Source organism: Plecotus auritus (genome assembly GCF_963455305.1).
Source record: "Plecotus auritus genome assembly, chromosome: 2".
In the NCBI taxonomy this organism is placed as follows: Eukaryota; Metazoa; Chordata; class Mammalia; order Chiroptera; family Vespertilionidae; genus Plecotus; species Plecotus auritus.
In genome coordinates this window covers 69,858,488-69,886,429 of record NC_137771.1, presented here as the reverse complement: position 1 = coordinate 69,886,429, position 27,942 = coordinate 69,858,488, and the positions used below count along the sequence as shown (strand labels likewise).

Genomic DNA, 27,942 nt, shown 5'->3' with positions numbered 1-27,942 from the left:
AATGAAGGAGAAAGAATAAATGTATAGGGCTTCTTATAATAACTTTCTTTCTTATAATTTCTGCTTCTCTGTATTCCTATGAGTTATATCTTTATTTCAATAGGCGGTGTAACTACTTACCTCCTTTATTCTGTTTTGTTAAATATATTACTTTTAAGTATAAAATAGGCCCTGCAATACAATTATATACATATTGTTGTATACAATTGCTTCTTAAATCAGTTAAGAGGAGAAAGGAGAGGAATTCTGTATTTATACTGTCTTTTCTAATTACACAATTCCCTTATTGCTACTCTTTGTTTTTCTATGTGAATTTCCATTACCATCTGAGGCCACTTGTTTCCTGCTTGAAAACCTCCTTTTGTGCTTTTTGTAAAGTCAACGTGCTAGCAGTAAAGTTTCTTCAAGTCCCCACGCAGTTTCAAATAAAATCAGCTCTTTGGGGGAGAACTTCAGAGATCTCTGTGATTATGGTCTGCCTCTCTCCCTGGGTAAATATCTCTGAGCCACTGCTCCTCCCCTGGGCAGGGGTGGTAGCCTCTGGTCTTCCCCACTTGCCTCTCCCAGCTTGGAAACTCCTTCCTACAAGTGAGCTAGAGGTAGGGTGATCAGGCCAGGCAACCTCAGCCTGCTATGCATCAGCTAGAGCCTTCACTCTATGAGTGGGGCTGGGTGCAGGTTTGGGAGCCCCAACCTCCAGGAATTTAGTCTCTGCAACTCAGTGTTGAAGGCAATGAGAAATACTGGTGGCCTGCCTCTCCCAGTGACATACCTTACCCTGCTTGAAAGAGGGAACAGGGAGCCACATTTTGTTGACCTCACCCACCAAAACTGAGCTTTTGTCAAACTGAACTACCATATTTTTCCATGTATAAGAGACTCCCATGTATAAGACATCCTCCACTTTTCCAAACCAAAATTAAGATATCAATATTTTAAACATTTTGCTGGTTTTTCTCCTAAGGCTTTCTTCTTTTTTGCTATCTTAAGGAGTTGTTCTTCCTGTTTTCTCTACTGTCTAATCATACACTCAGTGGGAGGAGGTCCAAATTGCCTCTCTGCAGCTCTATAACATGCTCTTTTGCATAACTGATTACATTCAGTTTGAATTTTGTAGAGTAAGACTATCACTTACCGGTATTTATCTTTTTACTTTTTAACATCTTTATGAACTCAGAAAGCTCTAGTCCCTGTTGCATCTGTGGCACTCTCCACTTCTACCTATAATTATGGCATCAGATAACCAAAGTAATAATAAGGCTCCTGATTGGAGGAAGCCTCTTTGACAAGGTATGGGCAGCTATGCACCCACTTGGTCCCCTCCTCAGCTGACTTCTGTGTATAAGATACCCCTTGAGTTTCAGTCTTACAATTTTGGAAAAAAATAGCATCTTATACACAGAAAAATATGGTAGTTAAGAATCCTGTGTAATCCAAGAACTCTCCTTGGATAGCTTTCAGAAATTTCTATTTTGGATGTTGTGTCATTGCTTTGTACTCAGTGCTTTCAGTTTCACATTACTCTAAATCCTTCATTTCTAATTAATGGGTCTTTAGGAATTCCAGAAAGTCACATGACATGGGACAAGTGAATAAAAGCCTAACCATCCAGTGAAAGACAGAGAAGTGACAGAAACCACTCCAACCTACACTGAGGAGAAAATACAGGTAAGAACTTAATTTCAAAAACACCATGCATTTTAGTCACACATATGAGCTTTGTTTCACAGTGGATTTCTTGGTTTAGAAGTAACCCAGGTTCTGGTTGCCAGGTGGGAGGAATGGTAGGGGCTGGGTGAAAATGGGAAGGGATTAAGGTGTTAAGTACAAATTGGCATATATAAAACTGTCACAGGGATTTAAAGCACAGCCTAAGGAATATATTCAATAATATGGTAATAATTATTCAGGCTGCCTGGTAGGTACTAGACCTATTGGGGGTTTCACTTCCTAAATTATAGAAATGTCTAACCACTATGTAGAATGCTGAAACTCATACAATATTGAACTGTAATTGAAAATAAAATTGAACTGTAATTTAAAAAATAAAATAAAACATAGCCCAGATTCACTAGATCCAATTTTTTATGCCAACTTCTTTTTTATGCCTTACAAGTAGAATTTCTCCCCACGACTTTACTAAAAATTTTCTCATTAAAGAACCTACTGTGGTGCATTGCTAAAGCCAACATTTTGTTTATCTGACTTCTGGAAACTCTGCCTCTAAATTCCTTGCCTTGGCATGAACTTCACTCCTCACCGACTTCTCTAACAGCAAAAAACAGCGTGTCCTTTTTATTTTGATTTGGGTTCTAATCAACCCGACCCTTAACTTCTTGGCTGTAATAAATATCTGGCATGATTTTCAACTTCAAAAGTGGTCACTATCTGGAGTAGCCAGACAAGCAGGAAGGAGTGAGGGAGGGAAGAGCCAGGACAGCAGAAAAGGTGTCCGTTGTCTGCAGCATCAAAGACATGTAGGTTCCATCCTAGACTTGCTCTTCCAGGCCCATGTTCCTTAACATCAACAACAACAGGTGCCTAAATGCACACCCCACACTGGAAGCACAGACTTGGCACTGGAGGGCAGGGGGGCAGCGGGAGGCTAGCACTGGGCCTGGCTACCAGCAGCTCAGGCCTTCCCTTTGGATCAGAGACCTCTCTGTGAGGCAACCAGCGCTCATCCACCTTCTCACCAGTACAAGCTGCCTCTCTGGCACTCCCCAGGGCTACACAAACAGCCCTGCTTTGGGGGAGAAGGAATGGATCCTCCCTCAAAAGGGGCTAAATCCTTCCTGGGATGGATGGAGTAAACCCCATCTACTTGCAGAGGCTCCTGGTGGAGTCTCTTCCCCTCCATCTCTCTGTCCCTCCTCAGGGACAGGGAGAGCTAGGATAGCTGAGGTCCTGTCCCCTGTCTTCAGCACCCAAGCATAGCTGAGGTCCTGTCCCCTGTCTTCAGCACCCAAGCACCACCACCTCCTCCCCACCTCCCACCCCACACCTCCAGGCATTGGGGAAACGGAGAGAAAAGTTATTCCTTAATGTACAGACAATTTAATCTTGAATGATTGACAATGACTGTTTTTGTATTTAACAACATTTAATACTTTAAAGATATTCCAAAGCTGTGTGATATAGAATAATTCAATTAATCACCAAATGTTAGAAATAACTATAAAAGCTAATGATATTTGTTTACCAGGCATTGTTTCTCATGTGTGGTCCATACAAGAACCATCTCAGAATATCCTGTCACACTTGCTAAGAAGTCAAGGCTTCAGTAGTTTTCACCATCACTTTAGATGACTGACTATCCTGAGGAGTAACTTGGGAAACCGACTAACTCCATACAGGATAACTATTTCATTTTACTTGATTATTTGAAATTAACAGCTTTTGGATTGGTTTACTTGCACTTTTTTTTTTTAAATAAAATGTTTGTGAACTCATCTATTCCTTCCAAAATTTTAAATATTCTGTCTAAGAAAAAATTCTGCAATTTCTCCTGATTATAGCATAGCCTTAGAAGACTAATATTTATTCCCGACCTCTGCTCCCAATAAACTTTAGAGAAAAACAAAAACAAAAACGGAGAAATGGTACAGAGAATGTGTGTTTAAAATTTTTATGTGATTTTATGAGAAAACTATTTCAGACATATTATTTCTTGGCAATTTTGAACACATTGCCTAACTTGCGCATTGTTAAACACTACATTAATCCTGGAAAAGTCTTTTAATTATGGAGACCTTGTGTGTTACTACTCTGTACAGTGGTGAGTCATGCAGGAATTCTTGCTTTATCTATCACACTGATAAGAAAATGGAGACTCACATTTGTAAGTCCTTTTTCAAGGTCTCACTAACAGGAACTGATTGAACCCTGGGGTTTGAACCCTGATAGCCACTCCAGAATCTGTTCTCAGACATCCCAGGACTGCTCTGGGTTCCTCCCACAGGACTGACCTCCCACCCCCACTCGTTGTCCTCCATCCCCATCAGTGTCCTCCCTCCCAGCTGTTAAGGCTGCTCCTGTCTTGCCTGAGTCCTACTCATGGGATGTGTCCCCCACATGCTGACAACTGGATAAAGAGATGTAACTGTTCAGTCCAAAGCCAAATCTTCACCTTCATTTAGAACCTAACTTCCCTGCCCTCTTAGACACTCAATTTTTAATCAATACTAACATAGGATTCAGTATGCACCACATGATTTTAAGAGCATTAAAATTTCATCATATATTTAACCTTCATAGTGACCTTAATCACTAATAGATTATTATTTTTAGTGTTGTCATTTTATGGAAGAACAAACTGAGACAGAAAAATTACTCTTTCCAGTGCACACAGCTAGGAGAGCATGGAGCACATGAATGTTGTGTAGGATAGTCTTTGAGGAAGTGAAGGGACAGTCAAAGTATGTTGACTACATTCTGTCCCTTGATTCATGAAATGCCCACTGTGATGAAAACAGTAAAGGAGAATCTCTCCCAGCTGTGGGACTCTGGCAGCTCTGGGCACACCCAAAATCACCCTGGCTATAGCCTCTCTTCCCTGTCAGCCCAGAAACAAAAAGTGTCCTTTATTCAAGTTTAAATAAATGAATTCCTGCATTCATAACTGTCCCTGGGTCCTATAAAGATCTGTATCGTGGTGTTTTAAGAGGGAGTCTCATTCTTTGTCTTCTTCTTCCTCTCAAAGTCTCCCCTCCTCCAACTGCTGTAGCTCCCAGGATTTACTACATTTGTCCTCCTCAAGGTCACAGAGCACATGTATTTCTCTTTTTCTGAGAGGCCTATTCTGAACATCCTCTATTTAAATTCACTCCCCATGCTCCCTATCTCAGTTTTGCCCCTGCTTACCCCCAATATATTAATATTCTCAAGGCTCCATCACCAGTGTTTTGTTTTGCTCATTCTATTCCTTTTATGCATCACATGTGCAAGGTTGTATTAGGGTTTCATTAAAGAATAATATGATAATGTACATAAGAAATAAGTGCCAGGCCTTGACACACTAGGTAAATACTTATCTTTTAGAAACATGCAACATGTAGGAAACTGGTTTTTAAGTTCTACACACAGAAAGCTGACATGCATGTGACTTGTGTAACCATTAGACTGAGTTGTTCCTCTGGGTTACAGCTCACCATGGCCTCTGGATACACCATGAAGGACCCCATCTGTCTGGTGGAAAATCAGAATAATCAGCTGACAGTAAATCCAAAAGCACTGGAGATTCAAGACAAGATCTCTCAGTCTGTGGTGGTGGTGGCCATTGCAGGTGTGTATTGGACAGGAAAATCCTACCTGATGAACCGCCTGGCAGGACAGAACCATGGTGAGTGTTGTTCTGGGGAAGGGGCCATTTGCTTGGAGACAGTGATAACACAGGCTGATCATGCCTCCTTCAGGGTCATCTTTAAAAAGCCTAACTTCTTCCACTGAAGAAGAGTTCTCACTGCCACCACCAAATAAAGACCTTAAACCCCACTGTTCCACAAAACCTCACTCTTTATGCCAGTAATAAGGGGTTCCCAGATTTATCCAAAGATCCATCCATTATTCTTGATCCCATCCACTCTTTCTGCTGAGGTGCTCAGCTCCAACAATTATTCCCTTCCTTTCTCTCCTATCACTTTTGTCCTAATCTTAGGGCCTTTTCAACTAGGACACAAATATTGTTCAACATGTCCTTTTTTCAAAAGAGATGGAACAACTGACAACAATATATTATAGGAGAGAAACCAAGATGGCGGCATAGGTAAGCATCTAAACTGCTGCCTCGCAGAACAATTTCAAAACTACAACTAAAAGACAGAATGGACACGATCCAGAACCACAGGAAAGCTGGCTGAGTGAAAATTCTACAACTAGAAGGAAAGAGAAAAGCACACAGAGAATTGGAGGTACGGCAAAGGGTCTTTGTGTGTGCAGAGGGAAGGGCGGCTGAGAGCCTGGCTGACTTTCTCTAGCGGAAGGGTGAAGGAAGCCCCCGACCGCACTGAACCTCAGTTCTGACTGCACTGAATCCCAGTTCCGGGCGAGCCCCTGGGACCCACGCTCTTGTGGGGGGAGTCTGGACTCTCGGGTGGAGACTCAGGACCTGGGGAAGGCAGAGGTCTGAAGACGCGCGCGTGCCAGTGCACACAAAGGCAGCGAAAGTTGCCACAGGCTTTCCCTAGTGGAAGGGAGTCAGAGGCTCCTGACTGCACTGAGCCCCAGTTCTGACTGCACTGAACCCCAGTTCCAGGCGAGCCCCTGGGACCCACACTCTTGTGGGGAAAGTCTGGACTCTCGGGCGGAGACTCGGGAGCCAGGGAAGGCAGAGGTCTACGAGTGCGCGCAAGGGCAAGGCGGACGGGAAGCCAAGACTGTCTGCACCGCCCTGACACCCCACCCCATCCAAGCTGAGCACAGAGGCTATTGCAATTTGGCAAGTCTAATTCTATAAGGTTGTCTCTAGCACCGAACTTCTCCCAGCATAGACACAGCTGATCCTTACAGCCAACTGTCCTGGAGGTCAATTCCTCCCAGTGATACCAACAACAATCAAGACTTCATTACAACAAGGCTGTACACACAGTCCACAAAGGGGTGCACCAAGAGTGTCCACCTCAGGTTAACTGGGGAGGCTGACCCACTGGGCCATATAGGAAACCTAGCACACAAACCTACCCTACCAACTCAGGGAAGCAGTGAAAATGCGGCGTCAAAGAAACAGATCACAAACGAAAGAAATGGAGGAAAACAAACGACTGGATATAGAATTCAAAACCACAGTTATAAGGCTTTTCAAGAATATCCTAGAAAAGGCCGATAAATATAACGAGACTCTCGAAGATATGAAAAAGGACCAACTAGAAATTAAACATATACTGACTGAAATAAAAAATATTATACAGAGACCCAAAAACAGACTAGAGGAACACAAGAATCAAGTCAAAGAATTGAAATACAAAGAAGCAAAAAACACTCAACCGAAAAAGCAAAAAGCAAAAAAAAAAATCCAAAAAGTTGAAGATAGTGTAAGAAGACTCTGGGACAACTTCAAGCGTACCAACATCAGAATTATGGGGGTGCCAGAAGAAGAGAGAGAGCAAGATACTGAAAACCTATTTGAAGAAATAATGACCGAAAACTTCCCCCACCTGGTGAAAGAAATAGACTTACAAGTCCAGGAAGCCCACAGAACCCCAAACAAAAGGAATCCAAAGAGGACCACACCAAGACACATCATAATTAAAATGCCAAGAGCAAAAGACAAAGAGAGAATATTAAAAGCAGCAAGAGAAAAACAGTTAATTACCTACAAGGGAGCACCCATACGAATGTCAGCTGATTTCTCAACAGAAACTATGCAGGCCAGACGGGAGTGGCAAGAAATTTTCAAAGTGATGAATAGCAAGAACCTACAACCAAGATTACCCTACCCAGCAAAGCTATCATTCAGAATTGAAGGGCAGATAAAGAGCTTCACAGATAAGAAAAAGCTAAAGGAGTTCATCACCACCAAACCAGTATTATATGAAATGCTGAAAGGTATTCTTAAAGAAGAGGAAGAAGAAAAAAGTAGAGAAAAATTATGAACAACAAATACATATCTATCAACAAGTGAACCTAAAAATCAAGTGAATTAAAAACATGAGGAACAGAATAATCTGGTGAATATAATAGAATCAGGGGCATAGAAAGGGAGTGGACTGATAATTCTCAGGGGGAAAGGGATATGGGGGGTTCAGGAAGAGACTGGACAAAAATCATACACCTATTTGTTGAGGACAGTGGTGGGGGGAGGTAAGGGCAGAAGGTGGGGTGGGAACCGGGTGGAGGGGAGCTATGGGGGGAAAAAGGAGAAACAATTGTAATAATCTGAATAAAGATTTATTAAAAAATAAAATAAAATAAAATAAAAAATGTGGTTTCTTGTTCAAATTAAAATCCTAATCCTTATTTGGAATCAAAAATCTGTCATAAGAAATAAAACCCCGCTGCTGAATCCACTTCTGGTGCAGAGATATTCAAAAGTGGCTGGAGAGGGTGGAGCTATCAGCTCTGCCACAAAAATATTCCCTAATGCTTTGTTTAAGAACTATAGAAGAATGCATTGGGAAAAGCAAAATTTGGTGAAAATCAACTGAAGTGCTAGTCATTACTTTGGAGAGCAAAATAGGAACAAATTTAAAATCTGTCTTTATCTATTAAGCATGCCTTTAATTGGAAAAAGAAATGCTGCTGAATCAAACCAAGCAGGATGTCGGGGAAGGGAGACACATGGTGATCCTGTAATATGGACACCCACTCCTCGAGTATGCTAATTTTAAAAGTCTCCTTCTTGCCATGAAAAGTTTTACAACTTACTAGTGCACATGTAAAGAGAAAAGCTAGCTTAAAAAAATGCATGCAACTGTCTGATTTCATATATTAGATAGGTTTTGAGCTAAACTTGACTCTCTTTATGAATGATACAGAATAAAACCCAATACTGTTTTGTTCCTGCAAAAGAAAGATGGTGGATTTGACCCAGGGAAAAAAGATACAAGCTGGTTCTAACAACAAGATTGGTATTTCCATAATAAAAGGTAGTTTATTTAAATAATCATGAACCACATTCAAAAGTTAACCTTAAAGCCACCAAGAAAATCAGTAAAATTGTCTCTGTTACAAAAAATTTGCCAAAGAAGATTCCTTAAAATAATTATAATTGGATTTGAATCTCAAGAATTGTTGAAATATCCTAATATATAAAAGGCCAGGGTTGTAATGACCAATCATGACCGAAGGCTGACTCACCCGGAAGTCCTTCAGCATGAGGAGTGTCTGTTGGAGAGTTAAGGGACAGCTATACTCCAGGAGAAGGTGGGGGATTGTTGGATGGGGTTTCCCTGACCAGGCAGCCCCCTCTGCTGGTGGGTTCCCTCCCAGAGCCACCGGCTGGGACGTGGAGACTGTGCCATCTTGAAGGGGAAAGTGGATGTTATTGGAAACTTGAAAATCTACAACTGTGGCACCCACTGAACAGCTGCAAACCCCAGAATACCGGTTCCCAGTTGGCCCAAACACGCGGATTCAGACTAGAGGAACACAGCTCTACACTCCCCCACGGAAAGGTCAGATTTCGCCTGGGATAAGGTGAGGTCTCTGGTCCCGGCGGGACAGAGAAACGCACGCACTGTGGAAGCTGGAGGAACGGGGGAAGTCTGAGCCTAGAAAAATCAGTGGCTGTTGGGCTGGCGTGATCCGTGAATGTGGAAGGGGGTCCTCAGAGCTGCTAACAGAGGGGCTCTCTAAAAAGCAACCCATTTGATCTGACGCAGAAGGACAGCCTAAAAACTCTGGGAGTGTGCCAGCTGTTTGGACACAAGGGGGAAAGGGGGATTTCACAGGCTTAGGGAAAAACCCAGAGTTCGCACATTCGTGCTTTCTCCTCTTTGAATCCTTTTTTCTGATTACTGAGCCCAATACATAGGATCACCCAGTTGGGGACACCCTAGCAGACTGCAGGGGAAAGTTGTGTTTCTGGAACCTAGGGATCAGAGCGGGGAGTGATCATCAGAGAACCAGCTCTGGGGCAGCCCACACCCACAAACTGGTATTGAGTGCCATAGGGAAAGCAGGATCTAAAGCAGAGGCTAGAAAGGACCCATAGAACCAGAAGTCAACCCAGAAACACTGCCACCCAAGGGATGAATCACAAATTGACTCCTGTGTAATCACAAATTGAGGAATACAAGAAAGTAAGACACACCGCCTGCTTAAAAATCAGGACTGGCTTACAACACTGAGGAGCAATGGAATGCAGGGAACTGCAATACTGTCCTGACTGGGAAACAGGTGTGCCAAACAAAACAATAAAGGAAGTGAATGACCTTCACTATTGCACATTTTATTTTTGTTTTTCTTTTCTTTTTTTTCCTTTTCATCTTTTACTTAAGAAACTAATTTTTTTCTTTTTTCCTCACTTGATTTTACCTTTTTAATTATTACATTTTTATTTTCAAGCAGTATTATTACTACTACTATTTTACCGTTTTTTTTTTTAAAGTGTCATTTTATTTTCTCTTTATTTGACTTTGAGATTAGGGTTCTACATTCTATTATCATCTCTCCTTTAGCATCATTCTACTCTATCTCAACTCTATCTTTATGCCATCTCTCTCTTCCTAACTTTTGCCCTTTTGTTGTCCTGTTTTTCTTACCCTTTTCCTGCCTTAGATTTTCCCTATTCTTTGTTTTTACACCCTGTTAAAATTTCACCCTACTTATATATCTAATTTCCAATACCCTGCTCCGAGTTCATACACACCTCTCTCTTCTCTGTCTTCACTATCCAAAAATTGTTTTTCTCCCTGTCCTTTTGTTGTTGTTTGCTCAAATATTGATTATATCGTATCTTTATGCTTGTTTGTGAGATTCTTTTGTTTATTCTTTTTTGTTTTGTTTTCTTTTTTTTTTCAAATTTTTATTAAGGTATTATATGTGTACATATCTTACCATTGCCCCCCATCCCCACCCCACTCCCATACATGCCCTCACCCCCCAATGTTTTGCATCCGTTGGTTACTCTTATATACATGCATATAAGTCCTTCAGTTGATCTCTTATTTCCCCCACCTCTCCCTAACCTTACCACTGTAATTTGACAGTCTGTTTGATGCTTTACTGCCTCTGTAACTATCTTTTTGTTCATCAGTTTATAATGTTTTTCATTATCCCCAAATGAGTGGGATCATGTGGTATTTTTCTTTCATTGACTGGCTTATTTCACTTAGCATAATGTTCTCTAATTCCATCCAAGTGCCTACAAATGGTAGTAATTCCTTCTTTTTTACGGCAGCATAGTATTCCATTGTGTAGATGTACCATAGTTTTCTGATCCAGTCATCTGCTGATGGGCACCTAGGCTGTTTCCAAATCTTAGCTATTGTAAATTGTGCTGCTATGAACATAGGGGTGCATATATCCTTTCTGATTGGTGTTTCTGGTTTCTTAGGATATATTCCTAGGAGTGGGATTACTGGGTCAAATGGGAGTTCCATTTTCAGTTTTTTGAGGAAACTCCATACTGTTCTCCACAGTGGCTGCACCAGTCTGCATTCCCACCAGCAGTGCACGAGGGTTCCTTTTTCTCCACATCCTCGCCAACACTTGTCATTTGTTGACTTGTTGATGATAGCCATTCTGACAGGTGTGAGATGGTATCGCATTATTGCTTTGATTTGCATCTCTCGGATAATTAGTGACTTTGAGCATGTTTTCATGTGTCTCTTGGCCTTCCTTCTGTCTTCTTTCGAAAAGATTCTATTTAGGTCCGTTGCCCATTTTTTTATTGGATCCTTTATCTTCCTTTTATTAAGTTGTATAAGCTGCCTGTAGATGTTGGAAATTAAACCTTTATCAGTGATACCATTTGCAAATATGTTCTCCCATACAGTGGGGTTTCTTGTTGTTTTGTTGATAGTTTCTTTTGCTGTGCAAAAGCTTTTTATTTTGATGTAGACCCATTTGTTTATTTTCTGTTTGGCTTCCATTGCCCTAGGGGCAGTATCACTGAAAAAGTTCTTTTGGCATATGTCTGAGATTTTGCTGCCTGTGGATTCCTCTAGTATTTTTATGGTTTCCCGTCTTATATTTAAGTCCTGTACCCATTTTGAGTTTATTTTTATGTATGGTGTAAGTTGGTGATCTAGTTTCATTTTTTTGCATGTATCTGTCCAATTTTCCCAACACCATTTATTAAAGAGACTGTCTTGACTCCATTGTATGCTCATGCCTCCTTTGTCAAATATTAAATGCGCATATTGGTTTGGGTCGATATCTGGATTCTCTATTCTGTTCCATTGATCTATATGTCTGTTCTTGTGCCAGTACCAGGCTGTTTTGATAACAGTGGCTTTGTAATACAGCTTGAAATCTGATATTGAGATCCCTCGTACTTTATTCTTCTTTCTCAGGATTGCTGTGGCTATTCGGGGTCTTTTTTTATTCCAGATGAATTTTTGGAGAGTTCTTTCTAGGTCTCTGAAATACGCCGTTGGTATTTTAATGGGGAGCGCATTGAATCTATAGATTGCTTTGGGTAGTATGGACATTTTAATGATGTTGATTCTACCAATCCATGAACATGGTATGTTCTTCCATCTGTTTACATCTTCCTCTATCTCTTTTTTCAGTGTCCTGTAGTTTTCCGCATATAGGTCTTTTACCTCCTTGGTTAGGTTTATTCCTAAGTATCTTAATATTTTTGGTGCGATGGAAAATGGGATTGCTTTTTTAGTTTCTCTATCTGTAAGTTCATTGTTGGTGTATAGAAATGCCATAGATTTCTTGGTGTTAATTTTGTATCCTGCTACATTGCCGAATTCATTTATTAAGTCTGTTAGTTTTTTGATGGAGTCTTTCGGGTTTTTTATGTACAATATCATGTCATCTGCAAATAAGCACATCTTTACTTATTCTTTTCCAATTTGGATGCCTTTTATTTCTTCTTCTTGTCTAATTGCAGTGGCTAATACTTCCAGTACTATGTCAAACAGGAGTGGTGAGAGTGAGCATCCCTGTCTTGTTCCTGTTCTTAGGGGAAATGGTTTTAGTTTTTGCCCATTGAGTATGATGTTAGCTGTGGGTTTATCATATATAGCTTTTATTATGTTGAGGTATGATCCTTCTATTCCCACCTTGTTGAGAGTTTTTATCAAGAAAGGGTGTTGGATTTTGTCAAATGCTTTTTCTGCATCAATTGATATGACTATGTGATTTTTATCTCTCAATTTGTTTATGTGATGTATCACATTTATTGATTTGCGGATATTGAACCATCCTTGCATTCCTGGGATAAATCCTACTTGGTCATGGTGTATGATCTTTCTGATGTACTGCTGGATCCTATTTGATAGAATTTTATTGAGGATTTTGGCATCTACATTCATGAGGGATATTGGCCTGTAATTCTCCTTCATTGTGTTGTCTTTATCTGGTTTTGGTATTAGGGTGATGCTGGCTTCATAGAAGGAGCTTGGAAGTGTTCTTTCCTCTTGAATTTCTTGGAATAGTCTGAGGAGGATAGGTTTTAGTTCTTCCTTGAATGTTTGGTAGAACTCTCCTGTGAAGCCGTCTGGCCCCGGGCTTTTGTTTGCCGGAAGCTCTTTGATGACTGCTTCAATTTCTTCCATAGTTACTGGCATGTTGAGCTGTTTAGATTCTTCCTGATTGAGTTTTGGAAGGTTATATTTTTCTAGGAATATGTCCATTTCCTCCAGGTTGTCCAGTTTGTTGGAATAGAGTTGTTCGTAGTATTTTTTAACAATCCTTTGTATTTCGGCGGGATCTGTTGTTATTTCACCTCTTTCATTTCTGATCTTGTTTATTTGGGTCCTCTCTCTTTGCTTCTTGGTGAGCCTGGCTAGAGGTTCATCAATCTTGTTTATCCTTTCAAAGAACCAGCTCTTGGTTTTGTTGATCTTTTGTATTGTTTCTTTGGTCTCTATGTCGTTTATCTGTGCTCTGATCTTTATTATTTCCTTCCTTCTGCTTACACTGGGCTTTTCTTGTTGCTCTTTTTCTAACTCTTTGAGTTTTTGGGTTAGGTAATTTATTACCATTGTTTCTTGTTTTTTGCCATAGGCTTGTAGAGCTATGAACTTCCCTCTCAGGACTGCTTTCACTGTGTCCCATAGATTTTGGATTGTAGTGTTTTCATTGTCATTTGTTGTCATGATGTTTTTTATTTCTTCTTTGATCTCTCTGGTAACCCAGTCATGGTTTAATAGCATGCTGTTTAGTCTCCATGTGTTTGATTTCTTTGGGTTGTTTTTATTGTAGTTGATTTCCAGTTTTATGCCACTGTGGTCTGAGAAGATGCTTGATATGATTTCTATCTTCTTGAATTTGAAGAGACTTTGCCTATGTCCCAACATATGGTCTATCTTTGAAAATGACCCATGTGCACTTGAGAAGAATGTATATTCTGTGGCTTTGGGGTGAAATCTTCTGAAGATGTCAATTAATTCCATCTGGTCTAGTGAGTCATTTAGGATTGATGTTTCTTTGCTGATTTTTTGTTTAGAGGATTTGTCCAATGGTGATAGTGGGGTATTAAAGTCTCCTACTATGATTGTATTGCTGCCAATCTCTCCCTTGATATCCTCCAGGAGTTTTTTTTATGTATTTGGGTGCTCCTGTATTGGGTGCATATATGTTTACCAGAGTTATTTCTTCTTGTTAGATTGCTCCCTTTAGTATTATGAAATGGCCTTCCTTATCTCTTGTTATGTCCTTCAGTTTGAGATCTATTTTGTCAGAAATAAGTATTGCTACCCCAGCTTTTTTTTCAGTTCCATTTGCCTGGAAAACCTTTTTCCATCCCTTCACCCTCAGTCTGTGTGCGTCTTTTTTTCTGAGGTGGGTTTCTTGTAGACAGCAGATATATGGGTCGTGTTTTCTTATCCAATCCGTTACCCTATGTCTTTTGATTGGGGCATTTAATCCATTTACATTTAAAGTTATTATTGATAGGTACTTATTTGTCGCCATTCCTATTCTTTACCCCTGTGTTACTTCTTCGCTTCCTGTTTCTTTCTTTCTTTCTTTCTTTCTTTTTTTTTTTTTTTACAGCAGACCCTTTAGCATTTCTTGCATTGCTGGTTTGGTGGTAATAAATTCCCTTAGTCCTTTTTTGTCTGTGAAGCTCCTGATTTCACCTTCAATTTTGATTGACAGCCTTGCTGGGTACAGTATTCTTGGATTCAGACCCTTCCTTTGCATGACTTTGTATATTTCATTCCATTCCCTTCTGGCCTGATGAGTTTCTGTTGAGAAATCAGTTGCTAGTCTGATCGGGGTTCCTTTGTATGTAACTTTCTGTCTCTCTCTTGCTGCTTTTAAGATTCTTACTTTGTCGTTGGTGTTTGCCAATTTAATTAGAATGTGCCTTGGTGTCGGTCTTTTGGGGTTCATTTTGCTTGGGACTCTGTGAGCTTCTTGGATTTGTGTGTGTTTTTTCTTCCCTATATCTGGGAAATTTTCTGTCATTATTTCTTCAAAGAGGTTTTCTATTCCTTGCTCAGCTTCCTTTCCTTCTGGAACCCCTATTATGCGGATGTTGTTTTGTTTCGTGTTGTCCCAAAGTTCCCTTAGACTCTCCTCCTGCCTTTTAATTTTTTTTTTCTAGAAGTTGCTTTTCTTGGGTATTTTTTTCCATCTTGTCTTCTAGCTCACTGATGCGGTCCTCTGCTTCTTCTAGTCTACTCTTGATGCTTTATATTGAGTTCTTTACAGCAGCAATGTCATTTTTCATTTCTACCTGGTTCTTCTTCATTTCCTCTTGGTTCTTGCTCATATTGTCGAATTCGTCTTCCATTCTTTTCAGCCACCTTATGACCATTTCTCTGAATTCTTTTTCTGGAAGGTTGCTTGCCTCCATTTCATTTACTTCCTTTTCTGGTGATGCCTGCTTTTCTTTCATATGCGGGCTGCTTCTTTGTCTCCCCATGGTCTCTCTTCTCTGGGTGTCTGGTTATGTAGTTCTCTCTCTCCTGGGTTGATTTAAAGGCACAAAATACAGCACTACCAGGTACAACTCACAAGGCACTGAACAGGAATGTATTCACGATGTTAATAACCTCCAATAAAGGTGACCACCAGAGAAAGGCAAATTAGGTGATAGGAGAGAAAGAAGAAGAGGAAAAAATTAAGAAAGAAAGAAAAAAAGAAAAAAGGAGTGTGAAAATGAAATTGGGAAAAGGGAAAGTAAAGAGAAAAAAAAAGTAAGAGAGATAAGAAAGTGACTAAGAGAGAAAGGGGAACAGACTATATATATTGGGGATAAAACTCCAATAGAACAATCACTAATCCCAGCAAATGCCAGCAACAAGTGCCTGGGGATTAGTACAAACTACCACACCAACTAATATGCAGTGAGGCAAGGGAAAGCTGAAGCACAAAACAAACAAAAAAATAAACAAAAGAAGAATAAGCAAAACAATCTCACAAAAAAGCATAAAAATTGGATATAATCTACATTCAAGCAAACAACAACAAAAGGACAGAGAGAAGGACAAGTTTATGGATAGCTCAGACAGCAAAGGGAGAGGTGTATGTGGACTTGGAGCAGAGGATTGGAGATTAGATATGTAAGTAGGGTGAAATTTTAACAAGGGGTAAACAGAAAGAATAGGGAAAATCTAAAGCAGTAAAAGGGTAAGTTAAACAGGACACTGAAAAGGGGGAGGTTAGGAAGAGAGTGATGGCCTAAAGGTAGAGTTGAGATAGAGTAAAACGATGCTAAAGGAAAGATAAAAATAGAATGTAGAACCCTAATCCCAAAATAAAATGAAGAGAAAATAAAATGACACTTAAAAAAAAAAAGATAAAATAGCAGTAGTAATAATACGGATTGAAAATAAAAATGTAATCATTAAAAAGGTAAAATCAAGTGATGAAAAAAGAAAAAAAAAGTTTCTTGATTAAAAGATGCAAAAAATGAAAATAAAAAAAAATAAAAAAAATAAAAAAATAAAAGGTAAAAATAAAATGTGAAGTAGTGAAGGTCATTCACTTCCTCTGTTTTTCTGTTTGGCACACCTGTTTCTCAGTCCAGACAGTATTGCAGTTCCCTGCGATCCACTGCTCTTCGGTGTTGTAAGCCAGTCTGATTTTAAGCAGGCGGTGTGTCTTAATTTCTCGTATTCCTTTATTTTTGATTACACAAGAGTCAATTTGTGATTCAGCCCCTGGGTGGCAGTGTTTCTGGATTAACTTCCGGGTCTATCTATGGCCTCTCTAGGCAGTGTTAGAGCCTTCTTTCCCTGTGGCACTTGCCACCGGCCTGTGGGAGTGGTCTGCCTCAGAGCTGACTCTCTGATGGTCACTCCCCGCTCCGATCCCCAGGTTCCAGAAAAACAACCTTCCCCTGCAGTCTCCCAGGGTGTCCCCAACTGGGTGATCCTATGTATTGGGCTTAGTAATCAGAAGCAAGAATTTCAAGAGGAAAAAGCCCAGTTGTGCGAACTCCGGGACTGCGCGTAAGCCCAGGCACCCAGGGAACGCAGGGGCTGCGCGTAAGTCTGGACTGCCTGAAATTCTTAGGGTGTCCCTGCACTTCAGATCAAAATGGGTTGCTTTTTAGAGTGCCCTTCTCTTAGCAGCTCTGAGGACCCCTTTCCACAATCACAGATCACGCCAGCCCCTACAGCCATGGATTTTTCTAGGCACAGACTTCCCTGTTCCTCCAGCTCCTGCAAAAAGCGCGTTCCTCTCTCCTGCCGGGACCAGAGACCTCACCTTATCCCAGGCGAAATCTGACCTTTCCGTGGTGGAGTGTAGAGCTCCTCTGAACCCGTGTGCTTGCGCCAGTTGGGGAGTGTTGTTCTGGGGCTCGCAGCTGTTCCTGGGGTGCCGCAGTTGTGGATTCTCAGGCTTCAGATAAGCTCCACTTTCCGGATCAAGATGGCGCAGACTCCGCGTCCAACCCCGCAGCTCCGGGAGGGGACCCAGCCGCAGTTGGTGCTGCCAGGTCAGGGGAACCCCGTTCAGCAGTCCCCCACCTCCTTCTGGAATTCAGCTGTCTCCCAACCAGCCAACAAACACTCCTTGTGCGACCCTCAGCTGTTCTTTCTTTCTGCTCCGGGACAAGGCTCGGAACACGTCTGTCTATTCCGCAGCCATTATTCCCTCCTCCTGTTTTGTTTTCTTGTTTGCTTTGTTTTTGTTTGTTTTTTGCATCTGTTTTTCCTCATGTTATTTGATATTAATTGTTGTTTGTAGTTGGTATTCATCTCCAGGTACTTGTTGCTGGCATTTGCTGGGATTAGTGGCTGTTCTATTGGAGTTTTCTCCCCATATATACAGTTTGTTCCCCTTTTCTTCTTATTCTCTTTCTTTTCTCTCTTACTTTTTTTTTCCTTCTCCCAATTTCATTTTGGCACTCCTTTCTTTCTTTTTTTCCCCCTCTATTCTTCTTTCTCTCCTATCCCCTAATTTGCCTTTCTCTGGTGGTCACCTTTATTTGGGGTTATTAATATTGTGAATGCATTTCTGTTCAATGCCTTGTGTGTGGTACTTCGTTGTGTTGTATTTTGTGCCTTTAAATCAACACAGGAGAGAGAGAACTACATAACCAGACACCCTGAGAAGAGAGACCATGGGGAGACAAAGAAAGAGCCTGCATATGAAAGAAAAGCAGGCACTACCAGAAAAGGAAGTAAACGAAATGGAGGCAAGCGACCTGCCAGAGAAAGAATTCAGAGAAATGGTCATAAGGTGGCTGAAAAGAATGAAAGACAAATTCGACAATATGAGTAAGAAGCAAGAGGAAATGAAGAAGAACCAAGAAGAAATGAAAAATGACATTGCTGCTGTAAAGAACTCAATAGAAAGCATCAAGAATAGACTAGAAGAAGCAGAGGACCGCATCAGTGAGCTAGAAGACAAGGTAGGAAAAAATACCCAAGTAGGACAGCTTCTAGAAAAAAAAATTAAAAAGCAGGAGGAGAGCCTAAGGGAACTTTGGGACAACACAAAACAAAACAACATCCGCATAATAGGGGATCCAGAAGGAGAGGAAATGGAACAAGGAATAGAAAACTTGTTTGAAGAAATAATGACAGAAAACTTCCCTGATGTAAGAAAAACCCCACACAAATCCAAGAAGCTCACAGAGTCCCAAGCAAAATGAACCCCAAAAGACTGATGCCAAGGCACATTATAATTAAACTGGCAAACACCAAAGACAAAGTAAGAATCGAAAAGCAGCAAGAGAGAGACAGCAAGTTACCTACAAAGGAACCCCGATCAGACTAGCAACTGATTTCTCAACAGAAACTCATCAGGCCAGAAGGGAATGGAATGAAATATACAAAGTCATGCAAAGGAAGGGTCTGAATCCAAGAATACTGTATCCAGCAAGGCTATCAATCAAAATTGAAGGTGAAATGAGGAGCTTCACAGACAAAAAAGGACTAAGGGAATTTATTACCACCAAACCAGCGATGCAAGAAATGCTAAAAGGTCTGCTGTGAAAAAAAAGAAATAGGAAGTGAAGAAGGAACACAGGGATAAAGAATAAAAATAGTGACAAGTAAGTACCTATCAATAATAACTTTAAAAGTAAATGGATTAAATGCCACAATCAAAAGAGATAGGGTAATGGATTGGATTAGAAAACACGACCCATAAATCTGCTGTCTACAAGAAACCCACCTCAGAAAAAAAGATGCACACAGACTGAGGATGAAGGGATGGAAAAAGGTTTTTCAGGCGAATGGAAATGAAAAAAAAGCTCGTGTAGCAATACTTATATCTGACAAATTGGATCTCAAAGTGAAGGACATAACAAGAGATAAGGAAGGCCACTTCATAATACTAAAGGGAGCAATCCAACAAGAAGAAATAACTCTGGTAAACATATATGCACCCAATACAGGAGCACCCAAATACATAAAAACAAACTCCTGGAGAATATCAAAGAAGAAATTGACAGCAATACAATCATAGTAGAAGACTTTAATACCCCACTATCACCATTGGACAAATCCTCTGAACAAAATATCAGCAAAGAAACATCAATCCTAAATGACTCACTAGACCAGATGGAATTAATTGACATCTTCAGAAGATTTCACCCCAAAGCCACAGAATATATGTTCTTCTCAAGTGCACATGGGTCATTTTCAAAGATAGACCATATGTTGGGACATAGGCAAAGTCTCTTCAAATTCAAGAAGATAGAAATCATATCAAGCATCTTCTCAGATCACAGTGGCATAAAAGTGGAATTCAACTACAATAAAAGCAATCCAAAAAAATCAAACACCTGGAGACTAAATAGCATGCTATTAAACAACGACTGAGATCACGGAAGAAATAAAAAAAACATCATGAAAAAAATGACAATGAAAACAAAACAATCCAAAATCTATGGGACACAGCGAAAGCATTCTTGAGAGGTAAGTTCATAGCTCTACAAGCCTATGGCAAAAAACAAGAAACAATGGTAATAAATTACCTAACCATAGAACTCAAAGCGTTAGAAAGAGAGCAACAAGAAAAGCCCAGTGGAAGCAGAAGGAAGGAAATAATGAAGATCAGAGTGGAGATAAAGGACATTGAGACCAAAAAACAATACAAAAGATCAACAAAACCAAGAGCTTGTTCTTTGAAAGCATAAACAAGATTGATGAACCTCTAGCCAGGCTCACTAAGATGCAAAGAGAGAGCACCCAAATAAACAAAATCAGAAACGAAAGAGGTGAAATAACAACAGACCCCACCGAAATACAAAGGATTGTGTAAAATACTATGAACAACTCTATTCCAACAAACTGGACAACCTGGAGGAAATGGACATATTCCTAGAAAAATATAACCTTCCAAAACTCAATCATGAATAATCTAAACGTCTCAACAGGCCAATAAATATGGAAGAAATTAAAGCAGTCATCATAAAGCTTCCAGCAAACAAAAGCCCGGGGCCAGATGGCTTCACAGGGAAGTTTTACCAAACATTCAAGGAAGAATTAAACCTATCCTCCTCAGACTATTCCAAAAAATTCAAGAGGAAGGAACACTTCCAAGCTCCTTCTATGAAGCCAGCATCACCCTAATACCAAAACCAGATAAAGACAACACAATGAAAGAGAATTATAGGCCAATATCCCTCATGAACGTAGATGTCAAAATCCTCAACAAAATTGTAGCAAATCGGATCCAGCAGTACATCAGAAAGATCATACACCATGACCAAGTAGGATTTATCCCAGGAATGCAAGGATGGTACAATATACGCAAATCAATAAAAGTGATACATCACATAAACAAATTGAGAGATAAAAATCACATAGTCATATCAATTGATGCAGAAAAAGCATTTGACAAAATCCAACACCCTTTCTTGATAAAAACTCTCAACAAGGTGGGAATAGAAGGATCATATCTCAACATAATAAAAGCCATATATGATAAACCCACAGCTAACATCATACTCAATGGGCAAAAACTAAAACCATTTCCCCTAAGAACAGGAACAAGACAGGGATGCCAACTCTCACCATTCCTGTTCAACATAGTATTGGAAGTATTAGCCATTGCAATTAGACAAGAAGAAGAAATAAAAGGCATCCAAATTGGAAAAGAATAAGTAAAGATGTGCTTATTTGCAGATGACATGATATTGTACATAAAAAACCCAAAAGACTCCATCAAAAAGCTAATAGACTTAATAAATGAATTCTACAATGTAGCAGGATACAAAATTAATGCCAAGAAATCTATGGCATTTCTATACACCAACAATGAACTTACAGAAAGAGAAACTAAAAAAGCAATCCCATTTTCCATCTCACCAAAAAAGATACCTAGGAATAAACTTAACTAAGGAGTTAAAAGACCTATATGCAGAAAACTACAGGACACTGAAAAAAAGAGATAGAGGAAGATGTAAACAGATGGAAGAATATACCATGTTCATGGATTGGTAGAATCAACATCATGAAAATGTCCATACTACCCAAAGCATCTATAGATTCAATGCACTCCCCATTAAAATACCAATGGCATATTTCACAGACCTGGAAAGAACTCTCCAAAAACTCATCTTGAATAAAAAAAAGAGCTCGAATAGCCACAGCAATCCTGAGAAAGTAGAACAAAGTAGGTGGGATCTCAATACCAGATTTCAAGCTGTATTACAAAGTCACTGTTCTCAAAACTGCCTGGTACTGGCACAAGAACAGACATATAGATCAATGGAATAGAATAGAGAACCCAGAAATCAACCCAAATCACTATGCTCAGTTGATATTTGACAAAGGAGGCATGAACATACAATGGAGTCAAGACAGTCTCTTCAATAAATGGTGTTGGGAAAATTGGACAGATACATGCAAAAAAGTGAAACTAGACCACCAACTTACACCATACACAAAAATAAACTCAAAATGTATCAAGGACTTAAACATATGACGAGAAACCATAAAAATACTAGAGGAATCCACTGCCAGAAAAATCTCTGACATATGCTGAAGCAATTTCTTCACTGATACTGCTCCTAGTGCAATGGAAATTAAAGAGAAAATAAACAAATGTGACTACATCAAAATAAAAAGCTTTTGCACAGTAAAGGAGACCATCAATAAAACAACAAGAAAGCCCACTGCATGGGAGAACATATTTGCCAATGATATCAACGATAAGGGTTTAAACTCCAATATTTACAGAGAACTCATACAACTTAACAAAAAGAAGATAAACAACCTAATCAAAAAATGGGCAACTGATCTAAATAGGCACTTTTTGAAAGAAGACAGAAGGAAGGGCAAGAGACATATGAAAACATGCTCAAAGTCACTAATCATCAGAGAGATGCAAATCAAAACAACAATGCGGTACCATCTCACACCTGTCAGAATGGCTATTATCAACAAATCAACAAACGACAAGTGTTGGCGAGGATGCAGAGAAAAAGGAACTCTTTTGCACTGTTGGTGGGAATGCAGACTGGTGCAGCCACTGTGGAGAACAGTATGGAGTTTCCTCAAGAAACTAAAAATGGAACTCCCATTTGACCCAGTGATCCCACTTCTAAGAATATATCCCAAGAAACTAGAAACATGAATCAGAAAGGATATATGCACCCCTATGTTCATAGCAGCACAATTCACCATAGCTAAGATTTGGAAACAGCCTAAATGCCCATCAGCAGAGGAGTGGATTAAAAACCTGTGGTATATCTACACAATGGAATACTGCGCTGTGGTAAAAAAGAAGGAGTTCCTACCATTTGCAACAGCATGGATGGAGATGGAGAGTATTATGTTAAGTGAAATAAGCCAGGCAGCAAAAGATAAATATCACATGATCTCACTCATTTGTGGAATATAATGAATGGCATAGACTGAAGAACAAGAACAGAACCAGAGACTGAGAAATGTCGATCAGAACCTCAAACCTCAGGGTAGGAAGGGGTCGGTGGGAGTAAGTGGGAGAGATCAACCAAGGGACTTTTGTGTATGCATATGAGCCTAATCAATAGACAAAGACAACAGGTGGGTGCAGCATGAGTGGGGGGGGTTGGGGGTAAATGGGGAATAAGGACACATATTTATAAAAATAATAAAAAAATTTGCATACTGCAAGTCCTCTGAAAGGTTATTAAGACCTCCCATGATCCCTCTATATTTCCAAAGGGAATACTCTTTAAAAATATAATTCTATGTTTAATAAAAAGGAGAAATTTTAAAAAATTGAAATCTCTTATGCTAATATTTACTGGGTAAACTAAAGATTGTTGTTAAAATACTAAATCTGATCCTTACTAGTAGTCACCATGACTGTAAAGGAAGTCGTTTAATGTGACTACATGGCCTGGCAGTATTGGTGAGCATCAAAAAGCAGCCATGTTTGTTACATTTGTTGCTTGGTGTAAAAAAGAAAGATGAAAACTTTTAAATGAAACTCTCTAAGTGTGGCCTGAAAACTATTCTGGAAGAGAATAAAAAGAGGTTTCCTTCAAATGTCTGGAAAACTATAATTAAAAGTATATATATTTGGCCTCAAAAAGAAAAGTAAGTTGTATTTTTGCCTCCCTGACAAAGTTTATGTAAAATTACTCAAAGACTATTAGCAGAAATTTAATTAATGTCATTTACTATCCATAACCTAGGACAAGTAAAGTTAAAAAAAAATAAACCTTATTTTAGACTAATTTAAATTGGCTAAATTAAATAAGTGAATAGTCAAGAAAACTTAATTGTACTGGGCAGGAAACTGTTCTTGAAAGTACTAACTAATCTATATATGTAAAAGCTCAGCAACTGGAATGGTGGAATGACCAGAACAACCGGAATGACCAGTGTCTATCACGCACACTACAGCAGCCAACTGACCTGATCTGGACCTCGATCGGCGCCCCCTCCTGACCAGCCCGTCCCCGGATCAGCCCCAAACACCTTTGTTGTGAACCTTTTTGTGAGCCAAATTAAGAAATGCTCACTGATTTGATTAGTAGTCAACATTCAGGTTGAGTCACCTACTGACTCAGTAAACCTGGCTGGAGGAAGCGGGGGAAAAAGGAAGGCTGTGGGAAGCAGAAAGGGTGCGGGAAGGAGGTTAAACTTCCAAGTGAGGTTACCATGCTCAAATCAAAAGCACACAAATGAAGTCCAGTAGTGACAGGGAAACCCAGGTTCAGTCTCAGAAAGTAGAGGTCAAATGAAGAGCATCACACCAACCAGAGGGAGCTGCCTTTCCTGTGGAAGGCCCCGTCCCCGATCGGCCCCCAACATCCCAATTGATGATGGGACCGGCCAGCCAACTGACCATGGACCCTCCCTCCAGCCAGCCCTGCCCCTGGTCAGCCCCCAACACCCCGATCAGGGCAGGGCTGGCCGGCCAACTTCCCATGGCCCCTCCACCCCATCGGTCCAGCCTGATGGGCCCCCATCAAGGCGGGCTGGCCGGACCCCACCTGTGCATGAATTTGTGCACCGGGCCTCTAGTTTTTTAATGATAGTTCATCTCTTGGTAAAAACTACTTGACATGCAATGAATCCAGAGCAGTCATATTTCTGTGCAGAAAGTTAAAATTATAAGTTATCAAGACTGCATTGTAATATTTCCAAAAGCCTCCTAATACTTAAATTAAAAAAAGGGGGATAGTGGAAAAATATCCTGTAAAAAAAATTACATCAAGCCTTAATTGCTTTAAATTTTTACTTTGAAAGTTATTTTTCATTTGTAATGCTGATAGCAAGACACCCATAAAAACACACATGGTGTTAAAATAAGCCAAAGGAAAATCTTTTGGGCAAAAATAAAAGGATCCCAAGTCTTAATTTATAGAAAAGGTTTCTTTATTAACCTTTGGTAGAGAATATGTTTGTGTATTTCCAGAAAACTCCTCCAAGCCTGTGTGGATTCCTGCAACAATAGATCCCAGAGAGGAACTGACCAAATTGCTCCACCCACAGAATAGAAGTGGCCCCCAAGACAAGAGGGAAAAAAGTCCAGAAATGAAGATGGTGAAGACGCCTTGCTATGCTAGCAGTCAGCAGCTGTGCGTCACTGAAGGTTGTCCAAGACCAAAACAGAGAAGGTCAGACCTGCATTGCCACCGTTTGCCCACCATCCAGAACTAGAATATAATTGCTGGCATGTATACATAAGGAACTATTGGACATTGAAATTGGGACTCAAAGAACTGTTGGCCAGAAAGAAACTGAATACAAACTGATTCTTTTAATGCCTGACAACATTTTAAAGGGACTTGAATTTAAAAATCTTAAAACATACATTCTTGTTAAATTTATAAAGTAAAAAAGGGTGAGTTGCCAGAAGCCAATTCCAGCATGTCAGCAGGGCTGAATCATCTGCAAATGGCTGAGGGCATTTCCCCAAACCTGAAAAGGATGCATAAAATGATTGCTTGCTGCCAGACAGCTCAGGGCATCTTAATGTACATGTTATTGCCTCCTACTGGCCAAACACCTGAACAGCCAAAGGCAATTCCCCATCATGACAATGGATTGTGTATACAAACCCTACCCTTTGATGTGTATATCTCCACCTTGCCTTAGGACAAATTGTGTTAATAAAAAGCAAGGGGTCCTGAGAAAAGGGGAACTTAGTTCCTTTAGTTTTGTCTTCTCTGAATCCCTATTATGCCTTTCAAAATTATGTTTTGTCTCTGAACTCTTATTTAATTTATGCACAGTGCCTTCTCCAGATTTCTGAACCCTTCTAGATACTGGATCAAGACCACTGGCCTTAACAAGGCCTCTATACTCTAATTGGCCTTGACCATCTGGAGTGCTCTAGACAGGGCCCCACACCACCTTAAGATGGGACCGAAGATTCTCTTATGTGTGTCTGTGAGGAAGCCCCACGTGGCCATGTACATTGAAATCAGCAGGTGAGGTACTGCTACAGGGCCTCTATGGCCCTCACATGAGTGTTTCTGTCTTTCTCATTTCTGGGATGTATTTGTTGGTGTGTGTGTGTGTGTGTGTGTGTGTGTGTGTGTGTGTGTGTGTGCATGTGCTCTGTGGGTGTGCTTTTATTCACATGAGGGTGCATCAAAGTTCTGCTGCAGAAATGTGTGCCCACCTGTGTGAGAGTGTGCCCTCCTAGAGACCAAAGTTGGGACATCCAGAGGTTGGTTTTCTGCCCTCTCTGAGTTCACAGAGTCAGTTGGTATATCTTCTATGTGACTCTCCCTCTGTCTTCACTTCAAGTGCCCTGGGATCTAGAATCCAGGGCAGGGCTCCTTCTAAGGGCATGATAATGATCCCCATCTCCTTGATGATCTAGGGCCCTTTGGTACCCCTTCCCTCAGCAACTGGACAGCTGAGTCAGGTTCCTTGCAAGTCCTCTGAGGGGAGGTGATTCAGGATGTTGGGGTCAGGGGGCAGCTCTCCTGGGGGCAAAGGGCTGAACCCCTTGCCTGGACCGTGGACACTGTTATATGTCTGCAGGATACAGAACTGCAGGAATGGCCCCAATTTCACCTCTGTTTATCCTGTAAACTGCAACCTGTAAATAGCAGTTAGCATTCCTATTGTAACAAAATAAACTTTTATGAAGTAAATTATGTTTCCTAGCCTAACAAAAACTCCACATTATAAAACAAACAAACAAACATAAAAACAAATGAAGAAACACATAAGCAATAAAAAGGACTCAATTTATTTGTCAAAGAAATTTGTTTGATTTTAAAAGCAAATTTGTCATAAAATAAATAAAACAGAATACTAGAAAAGAGAGAGGCTATCCAGCAAGGTAGAGAAATAGGCTGGACTGGGTTACTGTGGAGTTAATGACTTGTGGTTCCCCTCAAAGATGCACTAACAATGGTATTGTCTGCCTCCTATATCTTCAGTAAAATCTACTACACTCACAAGTGCTTTTTGGATTGCCTTGCATTGGCACATGGGTGTTATAGGAGGTTTTATATCCGGCTCTATCTCAAATTGCATTATCGTCCCCAAATTGAGAAATCACCTTGCCATGACTTCACAAGTCATGGCTGGGAAAAATCAGTCAATGACTCAGCATGCTCTAAGCTAGCCCTAGAAAACCACTCAAATGTAACAGAAAAACCATGAGAATCATTCCTGCATTTCTGTTTGGGGAGAACAAGTAGTTTAGATGTTATGTTTCAGTTAGAGAAATGTTTTTCTTTGAATATATGATTCCAGCAAAGTATTTCCATCATGAACTAGCACTTGAGAGAGAGAGTTGTGAATATTAATTACTGGGTTAGAGAATGGAAGCCCATGGCAATATATGTAGAAAATCCTAAAAACTCAACATAAAATTGTTATAACTAATAAATGAATTCCATAATTTTGCAGGATATAAAATCAACATACAAAAAACATAGTTGCATATCTATACACTAACAACAAATTATGCAAAAGAGAAATTAAGCAAAGAATCCCATTTACAGTAGCATCATAAAGAATAAAATACTTAGAATTAAATTTAACCAAGGAGATATAAGATTTGTACAATAAAAAACAAAAACACAGATGAAAGAAATGAAAGCAGACACAAATAAATGAAAGAACATTTTTGTGTTCAAGAATGAATATTGTTAAAATAGTCATACTACACAAAGCAGCTTAAACATCTGATGTAGTTCTTATCAAAATTCTAATGACTATTTTTTACAGAAATAAAAAGAAATTCTACAATCCATATAGATCCACAGAAGACACTAAATAGCCAATGATATTTTGAACAATGCTTGAGGCATCACACTTAATGATTTCAAAATATATTACAAAATGATGGTAATCAAAACAGTATGATACTTGCATGAAAATTGACAGATAGACCAATGGAGCAGACTAGAGAGCCCAGAAATATATCCATACATATATGGTCAACCGATCTTTGGCAAGGGTGTCAAGAATGCACAATGGGGAAAAGTAGCCTCTTCAGCAAATA

General features: G+C 39.9%; 1 protein-coding gene across 1 annotated transcript; it reads left to right on the top strand.

Annotated features, from left to right (window-relative positions):
- Positions 1-1,557: 1,557 nt before the first annotated feature.
- On the top strand, positions 1,558-26,575 carry LOC308242870 (guanylate-binding protein 7-like). The gene is made up of 3 exons (XM_080657567.1): positions 1,558-1,668; positions 5,146-5,341; positions 24,886-26,575. Exons 2-3 carry the CDS (start codon positions 5,152-5,154, stop codon positions 25,128-25,130), a joined length of 435 nt encoding a protein of 144 aa, XP_080513693.1. The 5' UTR covers positions 1,558-1,668; positions 5,146-5,151; the 3' UTR covers positions 25,131-26,575.
- The last annotated feature ends 1,367 nt before the right edge of the window (positions 26,576-27,942 follow it).

What these genes read in the sequence shown, in the direction of transcription:
- LOC308242870 (XM_080657567.1), top strand. Translation starts at nt 5,152, where the DNA reads ATGGCCTCTGGATACACCATGAAGGACCCCATCTGTCTGGTGGAAAAT. An exon ending in CCTGGCAGGACAGAACCATG is followed by an intron (nt 5,342 to 24,885) that starts GTGAGTGTTGTT and finishes GTGTATTTCCAG; the next exon opens with AAAACTCCTCCAAGCCTGTG.